This window comes from Chelonia mydas, chromosome 2 (assembly GCF_015237465.2).
Source record: "Chelonia mydas isolate rCheMyd1 chromosome 2, rCheMyd1.pri.v2, whole genome shotgun sequence".
Taxonomy (NCBI): Eukaryota; Metazoa; Chordata; order Testudines; family Cheloniidae; genus Chelonia; species Chelonia mydas.
The window spans coordinates 9,570,866-9,592,258 of NC_057850.1; the positions used below are offsets into that span (position 1 = coordinate 9,570,866).

The 21,393-nt window shown below is 46.4% G+C and overlaps 1 protein-coding gene across 3 annotated transcripts in view; it reads right to left on the minus strand.

Moving 5' to 3' along the window:
- Window positions 1-9,718: 9,718 nt before the first annotated feature.
- Window positions 9,719-21,393, minus strand: part of DENND3 (DENN domain containing 3) — a 66,789-nt gene continuing 55,114 nt past the window's right edge. For all 3 annotated transcript variants that reach the window (XM_037891935.2, XM_037891937.2, XM_037891938.1), the window contains 5 exons: window positions 18,302-18,462; window positions 15,225-15,358; window positions 13,881-13,999; window positions 13,611-13,748; window positions 9,719-12,052 (listed from right to left, as the gene is read on the minus strand). In XM_037891935.2, coding sequence (XP_037747863.2) covers window positions 11,852-12,052; window positions 13,611-13,748; window positions 13,881-13,999; window positions 15,225-15,358; window positions 18,302-18,462 — 753 coding nt within the window. In that variant the 3' untranslated portion in view covers window positions 9,719-11,851. The remainder of the gene's footprint in view (window positions 12,053-13,610; window positions 13,749-13,880; window positions 14,000-15,224; window positions 15,359-18,301; window positions 18,463-21,393) is intronic.

Consider the following 21,393-nt stretch of genomic DNA (forward strand, 5'->3'; position numbering starts at 1 on the left):
TTCCATGAGGTGACAAGCCCAAGCCCAAGCTCTTGCTCCCTCAAACCAGAGAGGAGTGAATGTTCACTGCTACTTGTGCTGGACGCACTGTCTCACGCTGCAATGCTGCTTCTCCTCCTTAGCTGCTGATGAGCATTTACTGCTGTCTAGATCTGAACAAAATACCTGGTTTTTACCTTGGCAATAATAAGACTTACCTCTTTATGCTTTGTACTGTAACTGCACTTATAGGGTGACCCTATATCCTGATTATATAGGGACAGTCCCCATTTTGGGGGCTTTTTCTTATATAGGCACCTATTACCCTGCCCCGTCCTGATTTTTGACCCTTGCTATCTGGTCACCCTAAGCGCTTATAAATATAGTCCAACAGTTTGAAAGTAAATTATCAGAATCTGGTTACAGAACTGAACAACTAAATGACTCCTGGTCTGGTGGTATATCTCCAACCGTCACTGCACAATGGTGCAAGAAGCCTTTCAGCAAAGGCAGTTATGGAATAACCTGCCAATAGGGAACGTTTCTTTCCAAGCCCAGCCATTATAGGTTGATCTATGACCCAAAGCATGACGGTTTCAATCTCTTCCAAACTTTTTTTTTAAACTCTGAATGTTCTTATCTAAATAAATATCTAATCATTTTTATGAATCCTGCTCAGCGATTCATGAGCTCTCCGTGGTATCTTTTGGCAATGAGTTCCACTGGCAAATTTTGCATTGTGTAAGTATTTCCTTTTTAAATCAGCTGTCTTTTAATTTAATTGATTTATTGTCCTTTTCACACATTCAGTACAAGACAGTGGGATGGGATCCCATTCTACTTTGTATATACCATGTATTATTTTGCATATCTTTTTATCATGTCCCCTTATTCACTGTGTCTCAGTCTGAAAAGAGCTGAACTGTTTGCTTTAATCTCCATCTATGGAAAGTTTCAGTCTTTCTCTGCCTCTGGTTTGTTACTGGCTTGTTGACTCCTCCTGGGGAGGGACTTGGGTTGTGAACTTCATTTAATAGTATTATTACTTATTTGTTTAGGAGACATGGCCCAGGCGGTGCCATTATGGGAGGTGGTGTACAAACACAGAGCAATAATATTTTGCATGCTTGTACGGCCTATGCTAATTCACAGTGTGCTGCTTTGTTCACTGCGCTCTGTGTAGTATTTTATGAGTAGGGCTGGCTGGTGGAACAGAAAATTGGATTCCAATAGTTGAGTTGCCAGAAAAATTATCCCACCCTGAGATGAAAAGCTAAAAACTTGAAAATGTTTTGGAAACACTGAAACATGATCTGGTTCCCCCGGGTCACTGAGAGCCCCTGCCTGAAACTGCCCGCTCCTCCCTACTGCTATGGCCTGAGTGCTTTGAGGGGACTGACGGAAGGCTAGCAAGGCTTTGGGCAGGCACGCTGCTCGGAGGGCTGAGCTCTGCATGCGAGGCCTGCCCGAATACTGCCAGGAAATTCTCTGACACTGATGAGAAACATCCCTCGAGGCCAGGGTCTATTTGTAGGGCAAAAATTACACTGGATCTGCTTGCGGCGTGATGCACTTTTGTCTGGGGGGCAGCTGGAGGGAAAGGTCAGGCTGGTCTTCACCGAGTTAATGGGCTTGGCGGGCTGTGCTACTGTGGAAGTCCTTAGCTGACCAGATACAATCAGAGACTTAATCCTTTCTGCTAGAGGCAAAGCTGAACAGCTGCTGTCCTTATCTGTCCTCTGGAAGGGCAAAGCCAGCTGCTGTCTTGGTCAGAAGAGCCCTCCTGGTTCATAACTGAAGAACCTGCTCCCAGCTGATCAGCTCCTGTGCACAGTGGACCGACTGGCTGCAGGCCTCAGCCGGGGGGGGCTGCCTCCTTTAGCGAGGTAAAGGCATGAGTCTTTCCTGCAATAACCCCTCACTCACTCCTGTTCCCCCTGCTCTGCTTACACCCTGTTGGGTGGAGGGGGCAGGGGTGTCTGACTTCAGATGCCACAACAGAAGGGCTCTTCAGCTAGCAGCCTTGCATCACCTAGCTCTACCCTTAGGGTGCCCCAATGCCCAGGCAAGTAGCTAACACCTATTTGACTCATCTGCCAGCAGCCTGATTTATTTCTTCCTCCCCCCCCCCGCACCTCCCTGCAACTCCCCATCATTTCTGTGGCCTACTACGGGCTGAGAGCCTCCCAACCTTTATCTTCGCACCACCCTGGGAGCTGGGGCTGTGCTCTAGTCCCCACTGTGCACCTGGGAACACAGAGCACCTGATCTGCCCATGGTCACAGCAGAGCAGTGACTTGATTAGCTCGTGTAGGCTGAGCCTGAGGCTAACACCCTAACGCTTGGACCTTTGGGCAGGTGTATAACGTCGGAAAGGTCCACAGGAGCAATCGGTGCGTTAGGGCAGCTGCTCTGTTCTGCTCAGCCAAAGGGAGTAAAATGCAGCGTGAGTGGGGGGCCCGCAGCAGACACAGACCTAGCTGCTGCACCACCCCCCTCCCCACAGGTGCTTGGGTCAGAGAAGGTCGGGGGGGGGGGGAAAGGTGGAGCAGTGGCTGGCTAGCGTTGAGTGCTGGCTCACCTTTGCATGGGCCCTAGGGGCCAGACCAGCCCCTGGAGCAGAGAACCAGAGGGACCCCTGCATGATTAAAGGAGGGGGAGCCATGGCTGCATGCACCCAGCCAGAACTGGGCATGTTACAGCCGTGGGCTCGCCGGGCTGGGCCGGGCTGATGTGGTCTTGCCTCAGCATAGCTCAATGCCCCCTCGCGGTCCCTACCAAAGTGCCGACCCTGGCGAGCAATGGAGCAGCACGTGCCTCCTTCTCCTGCAATACAGCAGGCAGCCAGCGGGGGAGCTGCTGAGCACACTCCTGGCTCACCCTGGTGCTGCAAAGCTGAGGGGGGGGGGGGGGGGGGGGGGGGTGCGGTGCTGGGTCTTGTAGCTTTAAAGGAAGAAGCAACCCTTAGCATGGCTCTGAAAGGCCCAGGAGCAGGCTGGACAGGGCCGAGTAACTCATGTTGGGGAAATTCAGGGCCGGAGAGCAGCAAGGCCCCTTGCTCCGCCCCACCCAAAAAGGCCAGCAGTGACCGTTAGCCCCCGCTCCCACCCACCAGGAGTGGCCGAAGCAGGCACAGCTGTTTGCCTGTAAGGAAAGGCCAGGCCGGCCCACGTGACACTCTGAGGGGGGAGGGCGGGCACCGCCCAAGGAGGCAGCAGCTGTGCACGTCTCCAGGCGGGCCTGGTAGCAGTGAGCACCGTGCCCTAGGCCGTGATGCACGCCTGCTTGCCCCCTTCCGAGCCCTGGGAGGGCCTATGAGGTCGGCAGTCGGGTGCGGGGAGCTGGCAGAGCGCGTGTAATGCCCACAGACCCCCGTCGTCAGCAGGCGGGATCAAACCGAGGACCTCTGGAGCTTAGTGCATGAGCCTCTACCCTCTACAGCATGAGCTAAACGCCAGCTGGTGTAGAGCAGGCTCGTTTATTGCTTTCTCTCTCTCTAACTGGTCTCCATGCCATGAGCTGGGACAAAACACCACACCCAGGAGGTGTGCAGGTTACACAAGCGCTTTACACCCAGCAATAATGGCAGCGTTGCCTCATCCCCGGTCAGGCTTGGATTTCATGCGCCCGCTGATTGGCCCCAGGTACGCTACCCCACGGCGCTGCCACTCATGCACTCCCAGCCCGTTTGGTTTGGCCGCCGCACTGTGTAAGGCTTTAGCCCAGCGGTCAGCTGCCGGGCAGCACAACCCAAGAGCCCCGGGGAGCTGCTTTTTCTTCACCTAAAGCCGCTAAAGGGGGCAGGGAGCTGATGAGCAGGAAAAGGGACCACCCCAATCAGTGCCCCCCCCCTTACTGTGACCCAAGGTGTCTGTGCCGTCCACCAGCTGCAAGACCGAATGGAAGGGGCCACGGGCACGTGGGCTGGGTGCCAGCAGATTAGTGCCAAAGGCCTTCAGAAAAGCATAGCGGGACAGGTCAGTGCAGTAAGGGCTGCCACCAGCACTGGCTGTGGCGAGACAGGCGGAGAACGGGGCACAGAGCTGGAGCCAGAGCAGGGGGAAAGCAGCTTGTTGAAGGCACAGGGACAGCCCCAGCATGGGGCTGGAGATGCTGTCAGGGCACTGAGAGGGCTACAGGGAGAGGGACGCACCGTCCTGCTGCTCTCTCAAGAAACAGGCAAGGTTCTAGGCCGAGGTGGAAGGCGGCCGAGCAGTGACTGAGCCCAGCAGGGACAATGGCAGGAAGACGCACAAGTGCAGATGAGGTTTGTAGCATGGAAGGTGGCCGGAGCCTGATGAATCAGCCGCCTCCCTGCATAGACTCAGGAACACAGGGCTGGAAAACACTCACATAATTCTGTCACTCTGCTGGTAATGCTGGCGTGTCCCCTAGAAAGAGCTGGCAGGATTTGCCACTAATGCCTCACCCCGTTAGCATTTCCCAGCAAGCTTGTGACCTGCTAAGTGGTAAAGGCACTGGGAGGGGGGCTCGAGGCAGCAAGGCCCCAGGGACTATGGTATTTCAGCAAAGCCCAGACGCTCCTACAACTTATTGGGTTTGCTCCTGGGCTATGCCAGAAGCCCTCACCCATACCCGGCCTGGGAATCTGCAATCCTTCAAGATTGACTTGAGCATCTTCTTGCCCAGTGTGTCCCCCAGTAATGAAAATGAATTACTTTGGCCTATATTCACCTCCCCAGCCAGGAACTGCTACTGCTGGCTCCTACTTCCAGGAGTGAATCATTTTAAAATGTGGTCTGTGATGCATCTGTTTACCTAAAACAGCTGCCTACACTCAAAGAGCCCTGTCCATTAGCAAGTGTTGCTCTAAATTAATCCATCTTTTATGGTGCAAATGATGCTACCAGATTAGAATGGTCAGTTTACACTTACGGTTCACATGTGAGAATAACTGCAACAAAAGGTTCAAGTCAGTGGAAGAATGAAGGCAAAAATATTCCCATCAAATAGCTTGCAGAATACCTGATATTGAGCATTGGGTCCCCGCCAAAAGCTTTGAATTTTCTCTCCAAGAGTTAAGTTTATTTAGTTAAGTCAGCGGTGCCCTCTACTGTCTGTGTCAAGAAACAATCGTAGTTCTTTTTTTAGACACACAAAAACCGTCCCAGTCCCATAGAATAGAGCCAAATGAGACATTTCATTTTCCCTGGCTGTGGCACTTACGCTTAACTAGCCACTGCTTAAAAACAGCTGCATTAAGCTGCAGCTCAATATTTTCCCCTTTGCATTTCGATGTCCGAATGAAATGGTTTTTAGACTCACTTTTGAAATGGGAACACGAAGCTCAAACAAGTTCCCTGATTCCCAGCATGGATCTGCCCCAGAAGCCAGCACACCAGAGAGTGTTTCTGTGTTCTTATGGGATGGCCTCCCTGTTAGCTGACACCAGGTACTGACAGGGGATTCTCCAGAGCTATGAGCGTGACCTGTTACAGCTTGCACTAAAATACCAGGTCTCTGCCGCTGTGGGCTTTAACAGACTCATGGCATCTGCAGAGTAGGTCCAGAGGGATCCAGCAACATTTACATACATCCTCTGCTCACAGGAAGTTCATCCCAAGCATCTGAGACCCACACCAGTTTGAATCCAAGATGAGCCTTGTATTTAGCTGTGACACTGATTAAGTTTCCCAGACCTGAAGAGCAGCTCTGTGTAAGCTCAAAAGCTTGTTTCTCTCACCAAGAGAAGTTGGTCCAGTAAAAGCTATTACCTCCCCCACCTTGTTGTACTAATATCGGAGACCGACACAGTAACACTGCATATGTTAAATAACTACAGGTATGTAAGAGATCCCCATTGCAGAGCCTGCTTGAGGCAGCACTGGGCTTGCATTGCCCAAGGCGCACAACACAAGATACTACCGGAATGTCACTGGAACAAGAAAACAAAGAAAAGTGGCCAGAAACTGAGATAAATATATTCAGGCTAAGCCTGTGAAATTCAGGTTAGACTGCTAAAGACCTAGCCGTAGTGAGACCACTGGCCTTGCTAGCTGGCAGCACCTGATGAAGGATGGTGAGATTACAAAAGGAAAAACAGCCTGATTCTTAAAGGGGGTTGAGTGCCTGCAGCTTCCACTGACTTCTACAGGACTGTGCTCCTCTCAGCATCCAGTTTTTGAGGCAGTAGGAAGAAAAAGGGGGCAAGGGCAATTAAAATGCAGTCTAACCTCCTTTCCTGGAAACAAGCAAGAGCTGAGAAAGCAGTGACCTTGTGAGCACCTGAAGGCCAATGGGAGAATGAGCAACCACCACCAAGGTGGTACCACCCAATAGAAGCTAGAGATCCTGGGCCAGATCCTGGGCTGGCGTATATTAGTATTTCCCTCAATAGACCTGCACCAATTTATATCAGCTGAGGATCTGGACCAAGTTATTTTTTTCAAAGGAATAGAACAGCACCGAAGAGGCAATGCAGTTGCCTTCAGAAAAGCATTCGAGACCATTCCACAAACAGTACCAGTGGGTACTACCAGGGTTGAATCTACCATACGTGTAGCCACAGAAGTCAGTTAGATGTTCAGTGACAGCACAGGTGATTGCAGGATGTAGTTTCTGATTTGCTCACTCAACCTATGTAGGTGGTAGAATGGAAACACAAGGCTGGACTAGAGTAAATATTCCTGATTAGTGACAAGTTGGGTAGAGGTATCGAAGGGAGGGGGCCAGGGGGGATTGGTTCCTGGGACCAGTGCTATTCCTCATCCTCACTGGAAGCTGAAAGGAAACTATAATAATGCAGGTTGTGGCTGTCCTGAAGTTAAGAGAGATTGTAAATGGTTTAAACACCACATGATTAAGATACAATTCACTCTGGTAAGTTACAGAAGAGAGCTGAAATCTGTTGAAGTAGATCAGGGTTGGGCAAACTTCTTGGCCCAAGGGCCACATCAGGGTTGCAAAGCTGTATGGAGGACCAGGTAGGGAAGACAGTGCCTCCACAAACAGCCTGACCCCCGCCGCCTATCCACCCACTCCGACTTCCCACCCCTTTACTGCCCCCCTCAGAACCTCCAACCCATCCAACTCCCCCTGCTCCTTGTCCCCTGACCACCCCCTCCCGGGACCCCTGCCCCTAACCGCCCTCAGGACCCCACCCCATCCAACCCCCCATGGTTCCTGTCCCCTGATTGCCCCAACCCCTATCCACACCTCTGTCCCCTGGGACCCCCTGCCCCTTATCCCAACCCCCCCCACCATACTGCTCAGAGCGGCAGGAGCTCGCAGCCCTGCAGTCCGGAGCCAGCCACGCCGCCGGGCCACCCAGCAGGAGAGAGCGCTGGCGGCACAGCGAGCTGAGGCTGCAGGGGAGCGCGGACAGCAGGGGATGGGCCGGGGACTAGCCTCCCCGGCCAGGAGCTCAAGGGCTGGGCAGGATGGTCCCACAGACCGGACATGGCCCGCGAGCCGTAGTTTGCCCACCTCTGAAGTAGATCCAGCATGACATCTATGCAGGAAGGACTGAAATGACACACAATATAGGCCGCACAACAGCACCCCAGGGAAGGACCTGGGGGATTAGTATGATAATACTGAGTAAGAGTCAATACTATAGCAAAATAAAGGCATATTATATTGGATCATATTAAGAGTAACGTGAGTGCTCCAACAAGCAAGGAAATTATCCACCTCTACTTGCCTCTGGTTAGTTTCTCGATCCCTGAAACACTGCACTCAGTTTTCAGCAGCATGGGCCAGATCCTCACCTGATGTAAATCAGCCTCTCTCCACTGATTGCCTTTGGTGCTATCTTGATTTAGATCAGCTGAGGATCTGGGTCCATGTTATTAAAAAGAGGAAAAAGTAGTGCGTAACCTCAAAGGCAGACAAGCAAAACTGAGGAAAGGTTGGAGGAAAAAGGCCTAACAGGATCAAGAGAACTGGGTATTAACATTATCAGGGGACATTGATGGGAGACATGGCTATACACAGAGATACAGATCTTATAAAGGGGACTAGATCAATAAACTCAGTATTAGTCATGGAGGGCAGGTGATCGTGTTGCCATACTGTGTTCTAACTGGCTTAGAGAACACTCTTATTAATACTACTATAGAGGGAGTATGTCTGAGCACAGGATTGGGAGCCAGGAATTCCTGAGTATTATGGCAGGTGGCACTAGGCTGCACTGTTACATTGTCTGTTAAAGTTCTTTTTTGTGATGTGTGAGCAGGTTTTCACTCTTGGGAAGATATGCTGTGTGTGCTGTGGTTAGTTTTGAGTTCTACAAGTTGTGTGTGGAGGCAGCTTTATGAGACAGGGCACTGTGCAAGCAGCAGGAGTGTCTGCAGTCTCCCTAAGGCTCTGCTTAGAGTCAGTTCTTGAGGCAGGGTTGCTCCAAGGAAACCACACTGGTGCTGAGCTGAAATTTGTGGCTGAAGGATTGCCCTGCCTGCTGTTTGACCATTTCATTTCAGGACTGTGGTGTGCGTGCGCGCGCAAATAAAGCAAGTTGCACTTAAGAGTATATCCAGACTCTGTCACTAATGTCTCCTTCCCTGGAAAGCAGAACTGCAAGGCCCAGAACATCTGCTGCTGCTCTGTAGTGGGGCCACACTGGTGTCAGAAAGGGAACTGTATTGTTCTACCCCTTTTATACTTGGGGAACAGAGGCAAACACTTGCCCAATATCACAGGGGGCATCACTGCCAGGATGAGAGCTCATTCCTGGTGCACTGACAGCCCACTGATGAGGCAAGCTAATTATAAAATGCTTTGTGAGAGTGACAACGAAGGCAGTTATGAATGGATGACCAGATGAAGTAACAGGGTTGAGTAGTACAGTAGCTAACTTTGTCATTGCCAGCTCTTGCATATATCTCCCTGTAGAGAAACCACTCACGCAGTAAAGAAGTCATTTCATTTGCCAATACCAGCCCAGGAGCTCCTTTCCATGTTTTGGGGGAGAAAATGACTCGTTCTCATAATATACTTTCCCTGTTAATACATCTCAAATCCTGAGAAAGCTGAAAGTTATATTTACCAAGGAACAAGAATTAGGGAATATTTGCAGAGAGGAAAGAAGCTCCAGAAGGAGAGAGCGTTGGCTCCACTGCTTTCCTTTAGGAGAAGGGAAAATGGCCCAGACGTCTCTGCTGACATCATAGGCTGGGGTGGCCAATCTGAGCCAGAGAAGGAGCCAGAATTTACCAATGTACATTGCCAAAGATCCACAGTAATATGTCAGCAGCCCCCATCACCTCCCCCACCCTCCGGCTCCCAGTGCCTCCCACCCACCAGCAGCTCCGCCTGTCAGTGCCTCCCTGCACCTCCCAATCAACTGCAGGAGGCTCTGGGAGGGTGGGGGAGGGGTGGAGGAGGAGGAGGAGTGAGGAAACAGCAGGCTTAGGGGAGGGTGCGGGAGCCCCCAGCTTAGAACTTCCATGGGATGGGAGAATCCCCAGATGAGAGAAATCCAGGATAGCCAGCTCCTTCACAACCTGTTTTAGTCCCTGGCATAGGAGGCATGTCAGGGATAAGGGAAGCTTAGCAGTTATAGTGAACCACAGCCAGCCAGCATAGAGTAAAGCAGCCTTCAGCCTGGAATAGAACCGAGCAGAACCTGGTACAGAGACAGTCCTAGTATCAGACAGCCACAGCCATCTTCTTTGCAGCCTTATCTCTGCTACACCCAACAGATGCTGGCCCCGACTCTAAATTTAGGTCCTTGTGGTGTGTTGAATTACATGGAAATAAAAACAAGTTACAAAGAGGCTAGAATTGCAATAGTGTTTAATATTCTGTTTCTCATATTAGTTTTTTCCGTGACTGAACAAATGACGAGAGAATTTCAATCACCATCAAATAGCCAGACTGAAAGACTTAACGCAGAGACTATCACTAGTTTATATAACAATATTTCTATTAGCCCTGCACTACTATAGGTTATATATAATGAACAAAGAAAGTAGCAGCTGATTTTTCCATCTATTTACAGTATTTTATAGAAATTATATATCCCACTTTATCCTGCATGGATATAGACACAACTACTCTGCACATATATATAGTTCTCCAACTCACACATTTCCTGAAAGGAAAGGACTAGGAAGCATAAGCCAAATGGAACACCAGACCGCAGTACAATGGCATTTACTTTCAATTATTTTGCATTATCTGTGTGATAGCATATGGTGCCTTCATGTAACTTAAAAATAAGTTGAATTATTTTCTTAGGTATGTTTGAGCTAAATAATGGCGGCAGTCTTTTTAGGTTTTATTTCTCTGTTTATATTTCATTGAAATTGTCATTGTCCACCCCTCCCCCCCCCAAAATAAGGGGGCAACAAAAGCAAAAAGACAAAGAGAACAAAAAAGAGTAAAGGAGTGGAAAGGGAGGGAAAGTAAAGACAGGAAGGGGGGCAGGGACTGGAAAGGAGAGCAACATCTCAGTTTCCATCGGGTTTCTAAAAAGTCAGACCCAATCTTTTCAAAGTTTGCTGAGGTCCCTCCTCTCCAAAAAACATTACCCGCTCTTTAGCTGCCAGGTCAGCAAAGTCTGTGTGCCAAGCTGCTACCCCTGGAGGCAGTCTGCTCTTCCAGCTAAACAGTATCAGTCATTTGTCTACAAGCAGTGCTCTGGAGAGCCAAGCATTCTGTGAAGCTGGGATGTTTCCAAGATAATGAGCTATATCCCAAAACACAGCTCTTGGAAGTAATTTTTATGGAGGTATCCAAAACATATTAATCCTCCGGCCTTCTTCTAGCCAAAAGGATTGTATCCTGGGACAGTCCCAAAACATGTTAGCCACTAGGGCGCTGGAAAACAAGTGTGGACAAAACAATTTTTTTCTGCCAAATCAGCCTTAGTTGTAGATCAACAGTAGAATTTTTAATGATTTGCAAGGCACTTCCCCACTGGCTAGGGTTCAAGGACATGAAACAAAGATTTGTTCCACGTCTGGTGCAGGCAATCTAAATTACAGAGGGTCTCTTGGGCCAAGAAGCCCAAACAGGCTAAGGCAGCTGGGCAGTCCCAGTTAACAGAGTGGTATTGGGGTAGGGTTCGTTTGCATAGCTCCAACAAATGTTGCTGCCACTAGCAAGAATATATTGAAATTAAATTTGCCAAAGATAGGGCTACTACAGCACTGGTTCCATTCCTAAGAACCTGGCAGATCCCAGATATTCTGCACTTGCTTTTTAAAGGAATGCTTACTTCTTAAAGTTGCCGTAACTGGAAATATCCAGCTATCTTGGCACACCAGCAGACTATAAGTGCTATCAGGGAAAGTCAGCATTTTAAATAATGCACCATAAATATAGATACAGCAGGAAGGAAAAGTCATCCTTGTGTTAATGTGGCTGCCAGCTTAGAAAGATACTTTGAATTTACAGTACTCCTATCACCCAAATTTAATATTTTTCCAAACAAACATTTCAAGCTGTCAAGTAGTCAAGATATCAATAATATTATTTTGTAGGAGGATACTTATGTATCTTTAAGAACTAGATCAAGCTGAATTATTGGGCCATACTCTCTGCCGATTCAGCTTCACTGAAGTCAATTTACCTTAGCAAAGAACTTGACCCATAACCTTGACCTTTCATGACAATGTTTGTAAAATATAATCTCTCAGGTTTAAAAATCCAGTGATTTCTCTACTCAGTGTTCCAGTACCTTACCGAGTGTGCAGGTCGTGGCTGATCATGGCAGGGTGCAAACAGAAATCCCCTTTTGTTTCTATATACTACAATAATGTAGTTACCACTGAAATAATTATACTAATAAATTAAAAATAACACTGATGCATTGTTAAAAACATTTGAAGGCTGAAGTTGGGGTAACAAAATCCAAACCGGTAAGTTTTCCAACAGTGGTATTTACACACACTTGGAAAAGTTAAATCTATTCAACTTTCCAAATAGCAATCTTCCCTTCTTCCCTTCCAGAACCACTGAGAACGTATCTGTCCTCTGCGGAGCACAGTGCCTTTACCGTATCAGCATGGCCCACCAACTCCTTCTCCACAGTTTTCTTTTCAGCATCTATCACGTAGATCTTTCCCCTGGTTTTGCCCTGGGATAGTCCTCTGCCGCCAATCCACATCTGAAAAGCAGAATCGATTTTTAATACAATACATTTCACCTCTGTTCGAAGACACAGCCTAAGCTGTTTCAGCAAAGGAGTTGTTTATGTGCCCCCAAAGATACAGTCAGCGGTACTCCGGTCAGTTTTGAAAACGGTAACACCCAAAGTCTCTCAAAGCTATTTGTTGGAGCCAATGGTTTGTATGTTTCTGTGCAGGATGTATACTCACTATTACATTTTTAATAAGGGTTGCCAGCTAAAAAGCAGCATATTTAAGAATGACAAAACGGGCAAAATTCTGTGTCTTTGCTTCCTTGCTAAAATAAATTGTCTAATTTTAATTAAATGAATTTAGAAGTAAGCCTGTAACAGACAGCTGTAACACTGTAATCTTCTGTCATTGCCAAGCAGCCATTCTGATCCAGTCTGGCAACCCCAGTAAATGCTGTTTCGTTTTTACAACAGGGATATGTGGGTTTTATAGCTCTTACCATTGGCTCTGTCCTATCCTAGGAAAGAAAGAGCCAAATCGTTGCATCACTGGTAGACTTAAAGACAGGAATATTGAATGTTCAAACCGGGGAGGTGGAAAGCTCAGGAATATTCGCTGGTTTTTCTTTTTTTGTATAAGGGAGTTAGTCAATAATGTATGTATAGTGTTACTGGGCTATGAAATGAGTGGAGGGGAAGAGGGATGATACTGCAGATGGAGCAGAAGAGGGCTCTGGGTTTCTGAGTAATCCTTTAATTTACAGGCTGGTTGGGTATCCCAGAGCTTGTGAGGTTCTGTCTCTACAGCACCTTTCTCTGGTTTTCCCATTAAGTCCTGGCTCCCCAGCCTAGCCCCAGTGGCAGAGCAGCTAAATATATAGAGCAGCTTCCCAACTCCAGAGGGTGCTTTATGAAGTGACTGTACATTTTGTGGGAGAAGGGCTGGGGAGTCTGACTGGAAGGGTCTGGAGTTACTGTCACCACTTCATTGTGGAATATTTTTGGTATTATTTATGGAAATGACCTTTGCCCCTGACCAAATGGTGCACTCACTTGCAGCAGCTGCAGACCTGTGAAAGTGACTGGTATATTGTGACAGAGAGCTGAGTGACACTCCCAGAACATGGTGATATGGGGAACTGCTCAGCTTCTTTAACCCTGTTATGGTGAGCACATGATTAGATAGGAAGAGGCTATCTTCAGACACAGGCCAGCTAATCAGCATTTATTATTTTTCCACTAGTCTTTTGTTGGACTTTATCACTGGAGCATAAGGCATTAAATGTCAGGGGACCTAATGTTTGATTCATTATGTTCAGTGAAAAGATCAGCGGCTAATAAAGTCATCATGCATTTAATCATGGATGAGGCTTCTGGCCTTGCTTGTATGTTTGAGTACTAGATGGTCAATTATGTTGGGCTGCTGTTAGCTCAGGGCTACTCATGTCTTAGAACAATGGGCGTGGCAAGCCCCCAAAAAAAGAACTCAACTGATGAAAACTTGACAGTGCTGTAAACACAAACTGCGTTACATCTAGGAAATGGGCAACAAATAAAAATATCAAATTAACAGAATGTATTCTACCTGATTTTTTACTTTTATCATACAGGTAATCTCAGAACAGTCTTGAAGATGAATCTTTTGAGGAGTTCTGGAGAGATCTGTTGCATTCCAAATATACAGGTCACTACTTCCCGAACATGACGTCCATATTTGGTCCCCCTAAAGCACAGAAAGAATACGACCAATCTTACCAGCGTACTCACAAATATATCCTAAAAAATAATTGTACAACAGCACGGTTTATAAAGCAGAGACTTCCTATAAGACAAATTACCAGTGTAAATTTAATACCTCAGGAAACAGCTGGAAACAGAGAAAATACGAACACACATCCTTCAGATTCTCTTCAATTTTCATTTCTTTCTGAGGAGACCCATTAGTTGTCGCTACAAGTATACAACTTCCTGTACCTTCAATAGTAAAAATATGAGGTTAGTAGTTGAAGTACTGACTTCTTATTTCCCAACAAAACCGTGGAAAGTTAGGAAGGAGTAAATGTGTACACGCAGAACTCCTTTCTAAAACACACAATGAAAACTATACATGCTATTCTCTATTTCCAATTGACTTCTCACAGTGTACGTTCTTATGTCTATTCTGCAATTACAGGCATGCCTGTTGGTACTCTAGGCGCCAACAGAAGGCGAAAAGAGAACTTGCTTAAATTTGCATATCACTATTTGGTTCTCAGCATGCACAAGTATTTGCTGCTATAGATCTAGGACAGAGATTCTGTACTACAGAAGTTGTAGGGTGGATTCCTGGCCCCAATGAAAATAATGGGAGCGTTACCACTGACAGCACATCCAGCCAGGATTTCACCCATAGTCTCAGTAGCTTTTCTGTCACTCAGTGTGCATACTTGATATACTGTGGATCCAAGCTCTATAGGTCTATGGTAGCATTGAGTGTTAAGGGAATGTTGGGTGGATAAGCCTTAGGTTTCTTGAACCAACCTGTGCTTGGAAAAGATGGCTTATCAAAGACCTTTTACTCTGGCACTGAAGCCTTAGCATATCCTACTCAGCTCCTACAGACAGGATGGCAGAACACTGAGAAGTAGTTAAAGGTGACTGTCGAGACTATCAAGTTGGACCTGTGCCATAACAGGTGGCTCAAACACAGATCCACAACTGCCAATACTATTATCGCTAGACCCCACAGACGTAAAAGAACTTCTCTTTTAAGGGTTTCCATGCCAATTTACAGGCACCTTCGGGCAAGACCAAAGCCTGATGCTTCTAGATGTCATACCCTGCAGTCAATGCAACATCCCTGAAAAGATGTTCAATCCAGATGAGACCTGGCCATCCAGAGGCAACTCTCATCCTCCCATGCAGTAATCCAGCAATTTTGTCCTATGTGGGACTTCTTGCTATCACAAGAGGATATCTGTAAGACCCTGATCAGGCAAAATGCTTAATTTAAAGCACAATAATAATCCCAATAAACTCAACAGGACTACTCTATGCTATTTAAACAGCCTGAATGGAGATGGGTGGATGAAGAGAACTGGTTAATCATACAAAAATAAAAGAACTGGCATGAAATTGCACTTTTCTTTACATTAAAGTGACATAACATGCAAAAACTTATTTAAAAAAAATTCCAAGATCTGAGGCATGAAGAACTTACAGCACCAAAGACGGTTGTCGTGGAGTTTGATAGAAATAAGAGTTTTGCAGGGCAGCTGAAATCTACGGTTTACTTTCAAAGTGCTAATGTTCCAAGCAATCACTGTCCCATCTAAACTGCATGAATATGCTTCGCTGTTGACATAAAAACAAAATTAAAAATAGCATGGTGTACAATCAAATCCAGAACTGAGATCTCATATAAGACAGACTGTTGTTAGAGGTCTCCCACCACAACAAACATTAATGCCAAGTCAAAGCAAAGATCTTTACTGCCAAGAGTAGTAGAAATATTAGATTAAAATACAGCAATGAGCCACAACAGAGAGTGTGCATTAAAGTCTATAGGACAGTAGCACAGGAATAGTTCCAAAGCACCAGGGCAGCATGCTGGAAGGGAATCACAGCAGGTGTCAGGGAGAGGGTGGCTTTGGCAGCAGAAATTAGGTTTGGCACACGCACTTCTGCATTGTTCATTTTAAAAAGTATCATACGATGTATTTTAACTTATTTTTCTTGTTCTTCACTTTTTTATAAAGAAAAGTAAATCCAGAACAGGGTTGTAAAAGTATGATGAATCTATTCTGTGGACAACGCAAAAATCATAGAATATCAGGGTTGGAAGGGACTTCAGGAGGTCATCTAGTCCAACCCCCTGCTCAAAGCAGGACTGATACCTGACTAAATCATCCCAGCCAGGGCTTTGTCAAGCCTGACCTTAAAAACTTCTAGGGAAGGAGATTCCACCACCTCCCTAGGTAACGCATTCCAGTGTTTCACCACCCTCCTAGTGAAAAAGTTTTTCCGAATATCCAACCTAAACCTCCCCCACTGCAACTTGACACCATTACTCCTTGTTCTGTCATCTGCTACCACTGAGAACAATCCAGAGCCATCCTCTTTGGATCCCCCTTTCAGGTAGTTGAAAGCAGCTATCAAATCCCCCCTCATTCTTCTCTTCTGAAGACTAAACATCCCCAGTTCCCTCAGCCTCTCCTCATAAGTCATGTGTTCAAGTCCCCTAATAATTTTTGTTGCCCTCCGCTGGACGCTTTCCAATTTTTCCACATCCTTCTTGTAGTGTGGGGCCCAAAACTGGACACAGTACTACAGATGAGGCCTCACCAATGTCGAATAGAGAGGAACGATCACATCCCTCGATCTGCTGGCAATGCCCCTACTTATACATCCCAAAATGCCATTGACCTTCTTGGCAACAAGGGCACACTGTTGACTCATATCCAACTTCTCGTCCACTGTAATCCCCAGATCCTTTTCTGCAGATCTGCTGCCGAGCCATTCGGTCCCTAGTCTGTAGCAGTGCATTGGATTCTTCCGTCCTGAGTGCAGGACTCTGCACTTGTCCTTCTTGAACCTCATCAGATTTCTTTTGGCCCAATCCTCTAATTTGTCTAGGTCCCTCTGTATCCTATCCCTACCCTCCAGTGTATCTACCACTCCTCCCAGTTTAGTGTCATCTGCAAACTTGCTGAGGGTGCAATCCACACCATCCTCCAGATCATTTATGAAGATATTGAACAAAACCGGCCCCAGGACCAACCCTTGGGGTAGTCCACTTGATACCAGCTGCCAACTAGACATGGAGCCATTGATCACTACCCGTTGAGCCTGACAATCTAGCCAGCTTTCTATCCACCTTATAGTCCATTCATCCAGCCCATACTTCTTTTAACTTGCTGGCAAGAATACCGTGGGAGACCGTGTCAAAAGCTTTGCTAAAGTCAAGGAACAACACGTCCACTGCTTTCCCTTCATCCACAGAGCCAGTTATCTCATCATAGAAGGCAATTAGATTAGTCAGGCATGACTTGCCCTTGGTGAATCCGTGCTGACTGTTCCTGATCACTTTCCTCTCCCCTAAGTGCTTCAGAACTGATTCCTTGAGGACCTGCTCCATGATTTTTCCAGGGACTGAGGTAAGGCTGACTGGCCTGTAGTTCCCAGAATCCTCCTTCTTCCCTTTTTTAAAGATGGGCACTACATTAGCCTTTTTCCAGTCATCTGGGACCTCCCCCGATCGCCATGAGTTTTCAAAGATAACGGCCAATGGCTCTGCAATCACATCCGCCAACTCCTTTAGCACTCTCGGATGCAACGCATCTGGCCCCATGGACTTGTGCTCGTCCAGCTTTTCTAAATAGTCCCGAACCACTTCTTTCTCCACAGAGGGCTGGTCACCTCCTCCCCATGCTGTGCTGCCCAGTGCAGTAGGCTGGGAGCTGACCTTGTTCGTGAAGACAGAGGCAAAAAAAAGCATTGAGTACATTAGCTTTTTCCACATCCTCTGTCACGAGGTTGCCTCCCTCATTCAGTAAGGGTCCCACACTTTCCTTGACTTTCTTCTTGTTGCTAACATACCTCAAGAAACCCTTCTTGTTACTCTTAACATCTCTTGCTAGCTGCAACTCCAGGCGTGATTTGGCCTTCCTGATTTCACTCCTGCAAGCCCGAGCAATATTTTTATACTCATCCCTGGTCATTTGTCCAATCTTCCACTTCTTGTAAGCTTCTTTTTTGTATTTAAGAGCAGCAAGGATTTCACTGTTAAGCCAAGCTGGTCGCCTGCCATATTTACTATTCTTTCTACACATCGGGATGGTCTGTCCCTGTAACCTCAATAAGGATTCTTTAAAATACAGCCAGGATTGAATGGAATGATCTTCAAGAGGCTTCGGTGTGCAATTTATCACTGGATGCCTGCAACTCCCCTTTAGTCTCATCTCTGTCTTAGGAAAGCAGGACTATTTTGGAAATAAGGTGTTGTGAATCTGATCACATCAGATCAATTGGACTACCTACACAGAAGGTTAAATATAGTGTCTTGTGGCTGACTGTTTTACACGGACCCTTACATATAACTACATGTTTTCTCTTAAGGTTAAATTTAGTCAAGATGTTGATTAGCGATTAGAGGAAATAAACACAAATTATCTTGTTTAAAATTCTCTCTAATATTACACATTTGTCCAATTTCAGAAGCTCTAGTACCAAGAATGCCTCCCACGTTAGCTGGTATGTATATTTTTTAAAAAAATGGAACTTTGTAATCAAATTTACCTGGATACACTGTTCCTGTTCTCTGCAATGATGTCCATAACATGAGAGCGGTGGTCATTTAGTTGCTTATTGCAAGACATACTATGGGTGTTGATTATGTAAATAATGGTATCTTGAGAACCAATCCATACTTGGCTCTGCTCTACCATTACCATACAAGTCTAGAGACGAAAAAAAGTGCAAGATTTCTTTAAAAAGTTCAGCACAGAAGCCTATCACTCTTGAAAGAAGCACACAAACACGTTATACCAGTGGTTCTCAACCTTTCCAGACTACTGTACCCCTTTCAGGAGTCTGTTGTGTCTTGTATATTCCCCCCCCCCCGCTTGCTTATAAAAGATCAGATATAAAAATACAGAAGTGTCTCTGCACACTATTACTGAAAAATTGCTGACACATTTTTACCATATAATTATAAAATAAATTAATTGGAATATAAATATTGTACTTAACATTTCAGTGTACAGGATATAGAGCAATATAAACAATCCATTGTCCGTATGAAATTTTAGTTTGTACTGACTTTGCTAGAGCTTCTTACGTAGCCTGTTGTAAAACTAGGCAAATACTAGATGAGTTGATGTACCCCCTGGAAGACCTCTGCGTACCCCTGGTTGAAAACCACTGTATTATACAAAGGGACAGAGTTTTTCTAGTGGCTGAAGTCAGAGCAAGAATCAAAATTCCTCACTTCTTTCTTGGCTCTGTCACTAAAAGGCTGTATGATTGAAGGTAAGCGATGTTATCGCTATGGTGCAGTTTATCCTTCAAAAAAGTAGGCTTAATAATACTTACTGATACCTCTAACTCAAAAGGCGTGTTTTGGGGCTTAGAATATAATGTAAAACTCTATGAGACCTTCAGATGAAAAACACCACAGAAGCTCAAAGTATTACACATTTCTTTCCTACATAACAGAGATGCTCTTCCATTTGTATCAAATGTATTTCTCTCTTCAATTAGAAGTGAAACATTAATTTAATTTTTGAACTAGAAATAGCAGCAGTAGTATTTTAAACACAGGATTTCTGAAATAATGTACTTCTTATTTCCCACATTAATACCCACTCCATCTCTAAACAGATCTCAGCCATCCACCACCTCTTCGTAACTCGCTCCCTCCAGCTCCTAGCTCTCAGATACCTGGATCCTGTCATCAGACACTGCCTCTGCAGCTGTCCTTTTTGAGGGAGGCCTCTCCTCTTTTCACACACACCACCCTTGGTCAGACTGTGGTGGGCTTCTCCTCTCCCATTCCTGCCGGTTTCAGCCCCTCCCAGCTCCCCCTTCCCAGGCTTTCCTTTTTTTGAACAGCACCGTATCTGCACCTTCTCTGCCCGCTTCACACTGCTGTCCTTTACCATCCACCCAACTCCTCGCATCATCCTTCCTTTCTGATTTAGTCTCCAGATGCTCTCTCTTCCTCTCCTTGCTATCTCCCACTCATCCTTGGGGACTTCAACTCCCATGCTGATGACTCATATGACCTCTTAGCTGTACCTCACCTCTATCTTTGATCTGCAGGTCTGGATCAACTCACCCAGTCACGAGGGCTGTTCACTTGACTTGGTCTTCACCAAGCAATCCTCGCTCTAATCTACGGTTGAGTTCCCCCTCTCAGACCATCGTCTGGTTTCTTTCCACCTCACCCATGAGCTCCCCACAGTGACCTGCAAGGCAGCCTTTCTGTGTCTTGCAGTCCATCAGCATTGATGACTTCTTGTCTGCTCTCAGCCCTCTGTCCTCCCTGCCCTCTCTTCCTTTAGTTCCGTTGATACAGTTGACTACTCTCTCTCTCTCCAAGCTTCACTCTCCTCCAGTTTCAACTCTTTTGCCTCTCTCCCACCTCCCACCCTGCCAACACCCTAGTGCTCGCTTATCCTCAACATCTGCTTCCTCTGCTCCGGCTCTCGCACTGCAGAACATCTCTGATGGAAATCCTACGAGCAGGCTGCCTTCCTCAACTATATATTTGTTCTCTCCTCCTTCACTTCTCCCATCTTCCTAGTTCATACAAGTTACTCCTCCTCCTCCTCTGTTACAGACACAGAAGTTTCTTGTTTGCTCTCCTTCAACCCCTCCACTTGCCCTCTCCTCCCATCCATCCCATCCCCGATCCCCTTGCAACTACTCTTTTCCCCTCCCTTACTCTTCTCCTTAACCTCTCGCTATCCTCCAGCTCTTTTCCCTCACAATACAAGCAATGATCTAGTCTCTTCTATATTAAAAAGCCCACCCTGGAGCCCACTGTATCTCCCTTCTTCCTTTCATCTGTAAACTCACTGAATGCACTGTTTATAATCTGGAGTTCCTCTCCTCCAATTCCATCTTAGACCCTCTCCAATCAGGTTTCTGCCCTTTGCACGCCACTGAAACTGCTTGCCAAAAAGTCTCTAATAATCTTTTCCAAGACAAAGCTCAGAACCAGTATGCCATCCTCATTCCCCTTGACCTGTCAGCTACCTTTGACACAATCGACCATGCTCCTCTTCTTAAAATCTTGTCTTTCCTTGGTTCCACAGAGTCATAGGCAAAAGGTCAGAAGGGACCATTATGATAGTCTTGTCTGACCTCCTGCACAATGCAGGCCACACAATCTCACCCACCCACTCCTGTAATAAACTCCTAACCTATGTCTGAGCTACTGAAGTCCTCAAATCATGGTTTAAAGACTTCAAGGTGCAGAGAATCCTCCAGCAATTGACCCATTCCCCACACTGCAGAGGAAGGTGAAAACCCCCCAGAGCCTCTGCCAATCTGCCTTGGAGGAAAATTCCTTCCTGACCCCAAATATGGCAATCAGCAAAACCCTGAGCACATGGCAAGACACGCCAGCCAGACACCAAGGAAAGAAATCTCTTTAGTAACTCAGATCCCACCCCATCTAACATCCCATCGGGCATATTTACCCCTAATAGTCAAAGATCAATTAATTGCCAAAGTTAGGCTATCCCATTATAACATCCCCTCCATAAACTTTTCAAGCTTATTCTTGAAGTCAGATATGTCTTTTGCCCCCACTGCTCCCCTTGGAAGGCTGTTCCAGAACTTCACTCCTCTGATGGTTAGAAACCTTCGTCTAACTTCAAGTC